Below are 10,553 nucleotides of genomic sequence, written 5' to 3' on the forward strand. Positions count from 1 at the left end.
TGGGAGACTACTTCGCGAAGTCTGTGTGCAAGGATGCACTAGATACTGCATAAAGGCTACAGTTGGCATGAGTGCCACGTTGAAGAGAGACATGCCTTCAATGGAAGGATGCTTTGTAGGTGCCGTTGGGAACGGTTGGTTTGCGAACCTCACCCTGAGGGGGTGCACCTTAATTTCCTCCTTGTCAATAAGAGAGTAGGCATTGGAAGATTGGCGGGAAAGCAACAATCAAAAGATGTGTTGGCTTTGGGGTCAGTGTTGCAAGGGCTGCTTGGTTGACTGGAGGGACATCGTGATGGCTCGGAGGAGTTCATGTATGCAAGGAGTATTCGAGTGCAACGGCACTACTTCGTGGGAGGATTCTGAATAGCGACGGTGGCATGGGGTCCTTGATCGAGTCCAAGGGTGGACGTGGGAGATCATCACCAAGTTGGTGGTTCTACAGTGGTAGAGGGGCTAGTGCCGACTCAAGATTCGGAAGAAGCATGTAGTGAGCTTAGAAGTCGAGACAGGAAGAAGATTGGTCAGCGGTCTATCGATGAGGGCATCGACAATTGAAGTGGGGGAGAGTGTAACATGCCGGCCTTGAGGGCATGTTATAAGCTAGGATGGCGCTCGGTCAGATACGCACGCGAGGGTGCAGGCTGGTGAGCATGCTGATGCCTAGTTTGTACGGCAGTGACATTTTCGTAAATATCTTCAATATTGCCTGAAAATGGACGGGACTTGGTAGGTTCCATATTGAAGGGTCAATGAACGCAATGGTATGATTAGATTTGGGAGATTCAGAGAATTGGCGAGCTGGAAGCCAAATATGTCTCCCAAGAAAAAATCATATATGTTCCTGGTAGAAGGCTAAAAGCACAGAAGGCTCTTTGTAGGGGGAGCATTTGGTGTCAGCTCTCTACCACCCCCTGGCGCAGGTGCGTCAAGTGAGCTACTACTAGTTGGGAGGACTAGTAGGGCGGGCATATGAGGACCACGACGGGACTCATATGTCTCCATGAGTAGGAGTACTCATGGACATTACCGGGCCACCCCGGTAGTGCGTCGAAGTGGTTTGCCAGAGGTTTAAGGGTACGGTTCCCTTGGCTTGCTGGGATGCCGGTTGCATGGAACGTGGCCCAAACCTTCGAGAGATGTCATGGCGCGCCATGGCCATGAATCTCTACATGAGATGGCACGGGAAGTCATTCGTGGGACTTGTTAGCATGCAAGCATTGGAGGGTGCACTATGCTTGAACAGGACAGAGGTCCAGTGTGTGCTACTAGTTCGGCAGCCAGTCTCGAGGGCCTGCCAACATGCACGATGGTATGGTGCCTTGAGGATTGGACCATGGACGTATGAGAGTCCTTGGTCTGTGACATGAACTAATCGGATAGTATCGAATGGGACATGATGGGGGGTGTTGGCACGTCAGCTTGGTGTTGGCTCTTAGCTACACATGCTACCTTGACTTGCGAATGTTGGGGTGAGCATCGATGTTGGGATTTGCCTTGCCATAGTGAGAACCTATGGACAGTGTGAGTGTCTTGGCTAGATAGCCTAGATGCATGATTGCACTCATAGATGCTTGAGAGCATGACTCAGCGAGAGTTGTTCGAGAGACGGAAGTGTGCAGAGGCACACGGTAGCGCGAAAAATGTACCCATTGTTATTCGAATGGTTGGAAGGCTGACCTTGGCTCAGAGGAGTCAAGGTGCCGCACGGGCATTTTCGCTGTCAAAATGTCAGCCCGTGACACCGAGCAGGGTGGAGAGTCGGGGTGTACACGGTTTGGTTTGGTGCGGTTTAGAAGAATTTTGAAACCAAACCGCTCATGTGGTTTTTTCAAAATAAAAAACCAAACCAAACCATTAAAATTAAAAAACCAAACCAAACCAAACCATAAATAAACGGTTTGGTGCGGTTTGGTTTGGTTTTAACCATATAACCAAATTATTAAAATTTTAAACTTTTTTTATTATAAAATAATTAACTAAATAATTGTATTTAAATAATAATAATAATTTTAGCTTTTCTTTTAAGACCATAAAAGTCTACAAGAAGCTTATTTTCTTTGTTGTTGTAAGTGTAAGTATTTTGAATCATTTTATAGAAGTGGGAAAAATAAATGTTTACTTTCTAAACAATGTGGGACTTTACATTTCTCTTTTTTTAGTTTTGGAAACTTGTGCATGTATTAAATACTACTAATAACATATCCTAAACAATTAAATTGTTTGGCTTGGATGGTTTGGTAGATTTTATATTAACTTAAGTGTAGAGGTTCAAATCTTTGAACCATCATTTCTAAAAACTATTTTTTTAGAAAAAATCGCGGTCCGGTTAAAACCGAACCATCGAAAACGGTTTCACCGGTTACGGTTTTTGGCGGTTTGGTGCGGTGCGGTTTGGTTTTAAACCACGGTTTGCGGTTTATATGAACACCCCTAGTGGAGAGAAGAAAGCTAAGTTAGCACCCGCCAACAAACAGCCTAAGCATCAGCCCTACCAGCCCAGATTCACAAATTATACCGTCTTGACTACATCAAGGGCTGAGATTTACTTGACAATATACCAGGAGGTACAATACCTCCTGGTATGTTTGGGGACCTCACGCTTGGATGTTCTTCACAACAACCTTATATTCCTTCACCGCCACAGACACAGCCGCCACCGCCATTGCCACAGCAAAATGTTGAAGGTGAGGATAATTACAATATTGACCTTAATGATTATATTTAGTTATTAGTTTATGTATTTTGATTAAATTAACAGTGTATTTATTTTAATGACAATAATGATATTAGTTTGTTTGATTAATATTAAAATTATATATTAATTTTAATGTTAGTTATGTTTAAATTAATTAATTTATTATTTTGTTGAAATTTATTATGAAATATTTTTAAAAATATTTAAATTTAATAAATATTAATTTATTTAAAATTATTTTTTAAAATATATAATAAAAACATTATTAGCGGTGGACCCCGCGACTAATAATATTACCTCTGACACAAGTATTAGCAACAGGCTCTGCCGCTACTGCTCGCCAATAATAATACTTATTAGCGGTAGAGCATTAGCGGCAGAACCCTGCTGTTAATGCTAATTATCAGCAGACAATGACCTTATTAGAAGCATACTTTCCCAATGCTAATATCCTTTAATCTTGTAGTGTAACCCAAATGTTGTCATTGTCTAATTGATTAATTATAGTGCGTAATATATATTTTTTCGCGGGATAATATATACTTATATAAAAAAAAAAAAAAAAAAGAGAGAACAACCAATCTTTAAGCTAACTTTTAATATGAGATTTTGGACAAAAAACCGAAGCTGCCAGTGCGTGTCGGTGTATAATATGTATGTATATATATTTATATATCACAATTAACGCATACAATCGGCTGTTCTGTATTTTCTGGTTTTATTTAAATCCTCAATGCTTTTTAAATTGATGTTGTGAGATATCTTTTATTTTTGTTTTTGGCAAGATTGAAGTTTAAAAATACTACGTAAAAAATAAAATTGATATTATTATAGTTGCATGAAAATGTAAACTAGGGTAAGCTGAACGTGGTTTACGTCATCAGACACTTGGAATCATAATTAATTTCTCTTTTCGATTAACCATAAATGATAAATAGTTGTCTAGCCTTATTCCGCAAATCATTCCATATTCAATTAATCTCTGATTCTCTGAATCCAAAGATGAATTCAATAATTGAGGATAAAAAATAAAACTACTCAAAGAAAGATAATTAATTAGATAAAATAATACATGTATCTTTCCGTTATTTTCAAGCAACCCTCACCTTTATAATTCCCTCTACTCTAGTTTGAAATTCAACTTTGGAATAACATCAACATAGTATTATTAATAAAGCATTGCGTACAAAAAGGAAACTAGCAGATTAAATTAAGGGTACTGAATTTCACATTTGAAACCAAAGACGAGAGAAAAAGAGAAAAGTGTAGTTAACCGTGGTCAGCTAACCATGGTTTCAACAAACCCTTATTAAGTAACCTTTCATCAGAGACTACTGCTTATAACAGAAAGACTCGTAATAATTATATGAAGACTATCTGAATTTTCCCGCTGACGAAGCCTCACCTATTCCTCAATATAATGTTTCGCGATGCAATTGAAGGGAGCGTGAGTAAACGCGCCGCCACCTCCGTGGTCGACAAAGTCGTGGTGGCCGTGAAAGCCGAGAGAGTCATCTCCAAGGCGGCACTAGCCTGGGCTCTTACTCACGTTGTTCACCCCGGTGATTCAATAACTTTGCTCGCAGTCTTGCCCTCCGAGAGAGCTGGTAATTTTGCGCGATTAACTCCAAATTTTGATTAGCGAATTCAAGTTTCTTAGATTTTGATATCCTTTGTCTATGCTGTTTACATATATATTTAGGTACTAATCAAGGGTCGGAATTATACTCGTACTGTTGTTTTTGTAGGGAGGAAATTCTGGAGATTTCCGATTTTGGCCGGCGACTGTGCGAGCAGCCACCGGGAGAAGTTGCCGGATCGGATAAGTGAGATCTCAGAGTCATGTTCCCAAATGGTGCTTCAGTATCACAACCAAATCGAGGTGAGTCGTGGATTTTACTGAAACGCCACTAACCGTCTTTCTTTTTCATGGACCCCTTTCTTTCGTTCAATTTACTTTTTGCCCCCTTAGTATTTGGGACAGGTCATCTTTGTATGTTTGCCTTAACTGAACCATGTGGTTTCGGACCTTTGGGGGGCCTTAGGCCTTAATTCATTGTTTTTTTATGTCTTTTACGCGCTCTTTATAGTTAGTTAAAAAAAATTATTTATTTGTGCATCTAATAGTCTTTAAGCTAGCATTGTCATTTTCTAATCATTAGATAATTAATTAATAAAGTACAGTAATTATTTTGTCTTTGGTAATTTTTCATTGGGCTTCAGAGTTCAAATATTCCGGATCTATTCTAAGGCACAAATAAAATTAATCAGCCAGTGCAAAGGGCAAAGGACCTGTTGCTGTTGCTAGTTGTTGCATTATTTATTTATTTATTTTGGTTAAACTTATACTTTGGGTTCCTTATCGTCATGACAAAAAATATTATATTTTTAGAAATAATTATCTGGTAGAAATCCCAATAGTTAATTGGACAATAAAATAATGACTTTTTTTTTTGTCATATTCAATTGAGGTTGGTATTGTCCAAAGCAAATGTGATGTCCCGTTCCCACAGTAAAATCATATGGATCATTTTTGCACTTTTCGCTGGAAAGTATTGCCGTGAGTAAATGCATCAACTTTTTGTCAGCTAATTAATAAATGTTATCAACAATTAATAACTGGCTGTCCTTGTACCCTTTGTCTGGATTAAAACCTTTATTTATTTATAAAAATTCTTAGCAACTTTTTACCACTATTTTTTCTTTATATAAAATTTAAAAAGTTAAATGAAACTATAAGTCTAGCCCAGCTGGGTCCTTCCTCTCTTTAAAATGTGTGCATTTATAGTGATGATCAGCTAAAATGATAATAAACTATGGCTTCATAATTACAGGTCACGGTGAGGGTTAAGGTGGTGGTAGATACACTAGCGGGTGCTGTGGCGGCTGAAGCAAAGGGCAATGGAGCCAACTGGGTCATACTGGACAAGTAATTAACATAGAAAAAAGTATTATTTCTTGTTTCTGAGCTAATTAAATTGATTGGCTGGCCACTTGGCCACCTCTACATTCTTCCGTACTGAACTTTGCCAAGGTCATTATTTCGAACTCGTGTTCTATACTGATGACTAGTGACTATGCACTGTTTATTACCTGTTATTTGCATTATTGTATGTGGGTCATCAGTATCGAACAACGTCCTTGCTCTTTCAGCGCTAGAACATTGATTGAAAACTATTAATGTCTTGCCACCAAAATATCTCGGGGACATTTCCTTGTCAGCCCAGCAAGGTCAAAAGAAGAAAGAGAAAAACAGCATTGGGTCCAGATCCCGAGTTGCTTTCGAGTTTTTCTAACTCAATATTATGCTACGTGTCTTTTTTCTTTTTTAGGTTGTGGTGCAGATTTAGGAAGTTTCACCAAAATAGAAAGCCCTTAAAAGTTATCTATTTTACATGCATACTACTGACATCATAATTAATTGCTTTTATTTTGGACTACGGAATGTTTAAACTTATTCTGGAAATGTCTGTTTATGTAATTAAATTAATCAGTAGTAATTGTTTTGCCAAAACAGAAAATTGAAGCAAGAGCTGAAGCACTGTGTAGAGGAACTCCGCTGCAACATTGTAGTGATGAAAGGTTCGCAACCAAAAGTCTTGAGACTCAATTTAGGATGCTCAGATGGGCTGGAAACCCCGTTCTTTTCTGCTGCGTCTTCACCACTTATGGACATTGGAAAGTTGAAAGGCCATAAGAAGAAGCATGCCACTCCAGTGAGCAGCCCTGAAGAAACAAGTACATCCTGTACAAGAACAACAAGGGAAGGCTCAATATCGAGTTTCAATAGTGCCGCCTCTATTTTCCTTGTCTATGAACAGAATCCTCTTTTTGAAGGTCCGCAGAAAGGGACTTATAGACTAATTGATGAGCAAAATGATTTGGAAGAGTCATTATCAGCTATTGACTCAAAACATGAAAGAGTTATAACTCTTTCTAAAATTCCAAGATCTGTGGCTGGTGATCAGAGCATATTCTGGATTCCACAAAGCCACGCCCTTGATGGAAAGCCACCTAATCCTCGAAATTACAGAAATGGCAACAAAAATGTATTTTCCTCTTCCAGTACTCTGTTTGATAAAGATGTGACATCAGGTAGAATTGGGCTTAACCCAACGAATAACAACGAATATATTATCAATTCAAGCATTAGGGATGCCGTCTCTTTAGGAAGAACTTCCTCAGTACCTCCTCCACTGTGCTCAACATGTCAACACAAAACACCAATGTTTGGAAAGCCGCCAAAACAGTTCTCGTATAGAGAGCTAGAGGAAGCTACAGAAGGGTTCTCAGAAAAGAATTTTCTGGCAGAAAGCGGGTTTGGTGTGGTTCATAGGGGAGCGCTAAGAGATGGCCAGGTTGTTGCAGTGAAGCATTTGAAGTTCGGTGGTTCTCAAGCAGATGCCGACTTCTCTCGTGAAGTTCGGGTTTTGAGCTGTGCACAACACAGGAACGTTGTGTTGCTAAATGGGTTTTGTATTGAGGGCAATATGAGGATGTTGGTTTATGAGTACATATGCAACGGCTCCTTAGACTTTCATTTACATGGTATGCTTAAAAACATAAGCCGTTACTCCTTACTCTTCCTTGAATGTTAGGCATTTTTTGTTTGCGCATACCATTTGAAGCTTCAATTTAATAACAGCTCATTACTTCTTCTGAACTTTATGCTAATGGCAGGAAACAGAACCCCTCTAGAATGGCATGCAAGGTTAAAGATAGCAACAGGCACAGCCCGTGGCTTACGGTATCTTCATGAAGATTGTAGAGTGGGTTGTATAGTCCACAGAGATCTACGACCCAATAATATCCTCCTAACCCATGATTTTGAACCTATGGTACTTGAAACAATTCCTAACTTATTCCTTAAAAGGGAAAGAAAAAAAAAAGGAAATCCGAAGTCCTTCCTTCTTGTTATGCTTCAAGTCAATATACTCTCTAAATAAATACTATGATCAGCCATGATAATCCCGTGCAACAGAATTATATCATGTATGATATTAATCATTGTCTTATTTGTTTAGGTTGCAGATTTTGGGCTTGCTAGGTGGCACTCTGAGTGGGACATCAGTACCGAGGTTCAAGTGTTTGGTTCAGCAGGGTACTTATTTCTAAACCATTCATAACGATAATTTTAATTGGAAATAAAGGATGAACCAGAAAAATTGTCTATCTGACCAGGCTTCAATTCTCAGGTATCTTGCACCAGAATATGTGGATGGTGGGCAAATTACGCATAAAGTTGATGTGTATGCGTTTGGCTTGGTTCTTTTGGAGCTGATGAGTGGCCGCAGAATCACCGAGTTGCAACATGCAAATGAACAGCTTTTTCTGGCTGATTGGCTCAGTCCATTAGCCACCATGGAATCATATTATCAGTTACTTGATCCCACCTTGGCTTCTGATCAATCCCCTGATTTCCTTCGTCAGCTAGATGCCATGGGACGAGCTGCTTCCTTATGTCTTCGTCGAGATCCCGACTGCAGACCCCAAATGTCAAAGGTTTCCGAGCATTTCCTTTCCAAAATTAGAATCTTTAACTTTAATCAAATGTCTACTACCACTATTTAGAGAAAATAAACTTAGAAACAAAATAGCATTTCTTATTGACAATTTTATAATACTACTCTTAAAGTACCGCACTAACACACTTATATATAAAAAAATACTTTAGTCTTGCTATCTTTGCTAATTTGCATTTTGAAGATACATACATGTACTTGTTAAAAAAAAACTTGTGCACAGTCGAGGTGATCTAACTGAAACTCATTTCCTTTGCTATTGTAGGTTCTCAGGGTGCTAGAAGGAGGAGATCTAGTCGTTCCAGTGGGTTCAGACGTGAACTCAATCGGTAGTAGAAGTGGTCATTTGAATGGTTTAAGTTCACGCGCAAAACCTGAACTGAGAATCAGTCATTCTCGTAGGCTGTCACATTAAGAATAGATTGCGTGGTAAGATATATCTGCCTAGGATCTCTATATAAAAAGTCGAAATTTATTCTTCATGACCATCGATTTGCATTTTCATTGGGACTGTTGTGCAACTAGAGTGTCAAATTTAGTAGCAATGTTTGTTGTCGCGTAATGTAATTATAAGTAATGTATCTATACAAAAGATTAAAAAAGAGATTAATCAAAAGACAATTTAGGATTTTTGTCCTAGATGAGTTTCAGTTTATTTATTTAATATTTGAAATTTTTATTTAATTAATTTTTTAAGAATTTATTAAAAAAATAATAATCTTTTGAAGAATTAAAAAGAAAAATATTTTTAAAATTTTTAAAATTATTTTGAATTTCAATATTTTACAAGAAATATATATTTTTTAATTTTAAATTATTTTTTATTTTAAATTATACACACGACGCTTACGTAGCAATGACAAGTCAGTAATCTGTTAGCTACATAGAATAAAATTTAACGGAAGTCTCACTTTACAACATTGTGAATAATTAGAGAGTAATTTTTTACGGTTCAAAAAAATCAGGGGCACAATAATGTATTGGTCATAATTTAAAGGAAAAAAAATATTAAATAGCCTAATTAAAAATTTGAATAATGAAGAGTATTTTATAGATATAAAGATTTACTATAGCAAAAGTTTTAAAAATTTAATGGAGTGGTATTTTAACATCATTTCTTTATATTTTAAAGAATTTTTATCACAGAAGTGATTGGGGATCCTCTTATGCAAGAGGGAGAAAAAGAAGTTTTATTTTTGCAAAGAGAGATAGGTTATTTGTGAAACTAAAAAGTGAGAGAGGGAGAAGGTTTTTGTATCACTAAAATACCAACAATTAAAAGTAATCGCACCAATAACAATAATGATATTAAAACTAGTAACCCTATTGCCAAATTGGTCAACGTCGTGTGGACTAACACCACTACTCAATGCGCGTCTGCAAAATACTAAAAATCAAAAGTAATTGCGTCAATAACGATACTGATGTCAAAACTCATAATGCTACCAAATTGGTCAATGCAGGCTATCACCAAAATCCAAATTCTTTGTCATAGTAAAGTAATTTGTGTTTCCATTCTAGACGAAGGTTCTAGAGTATTCAGATTTGTACTCATATGACAGGTAAAGATATGTGCTCCCACTTTTTATACTAAAATATTACGTACTTACGTAGCAAAAATATTTTAGCTAATCACATATTTTTTTTAACTATTCACATTTATTTAAGAACCAACAATTAAAAGTAACCGCACCAATAACAATAATGATATTAAAACCAGTAACCCTATTGCCAAATTGGTCAATGTCGTGTGGGCTAATACCACTACTCAATGCGCGTCTGCAAAATACTAAAATTCAAAAGTAATTGCGTCAATAACGATATTGATGTCAAAACTCATAATGCTACCAAATTGGTCAATGCGGGCTATCACCAAAATCCAATTTCTTTGTCATAGTAAAGTAATTTGTGTTTCCATTCTAGACAGAGGTTCTAGAGTAGTGAGATTTGTATTCATATGCCAGGTAAAGATATGTGCTCCCACTTTTTATACTAAAATATTAAGTACTTACGTAGCAAAAAAAAACAAATAATGACGAAAACAAATAAACTTTTGTTCAAATGTATACAAGTAAATGCTTATTGCTTGCGCGGATTAGAAATATGATAGAGAATTCTTTACTTTGTTTCTATCATTACATTATTTCCTTCTAGCATAAATAAAAATTGTATTTATGGCATGAATACTTTATATTTTCGGGTTTATACACTTATATACCTATTTTTTTTTTTCAATGACAAAAATACCAAATGTTGTGTTTTTGTTACATCTATCACTACCAAGTTTGTTAAGTGCTACCATGGCTATTATGATAACATGTATCTCACTATTC

The 10,553-nt window shown here is 37.0% G+C and overlaps 1 protein-coding gene across 1 annotated transcript; it reads left to right on the forward strand.

Moving 5' to 3' along the window:
- Positions 1–4,040: 4,040 nt before the first annotated feature.
- LOC133803170 (inactive protein kinase SELMODRAFT_444075-like) lies at positions 4,041–8,859 on the forward strand. The gene is made up of 8 exons (XM_062241133.1): positions 4,041–4,305; positions 4,447–4,580; positions 5,533–5,627; positions 6,216–7,246; positions 7,379–7,536; positions 7,723–7,799; positions 7,894–8,200; positions 8,486–8,859. The coding sequence occupies exons 1-8, from the start codon at positions 4,119–4,121 to the stop codon at positions 8,633–8,635; spliced, it is 2,139 nt and encodes a 712-aa protein (XP_062097117.1). The 5' UTR covers positions 4,041–4,118; the 3' UTR covers positions 8,636–8,859.
- Positions 8,860–10,553: the final 1,694 nt, after the last annotated feature.

This window comes from Humulus lupulus, chromosome X (assembly GCF_963169125.1).
Source record: "Humulus lupulus chromosome X, drHumLupu1.1, whole genome shotgun sequence".
NCBI lineage: Eukaryota > Viridiplantae > Streptophyta > Magnoliopsida > Rosales > Cannabaceae > Humulus > Humulus lupulus.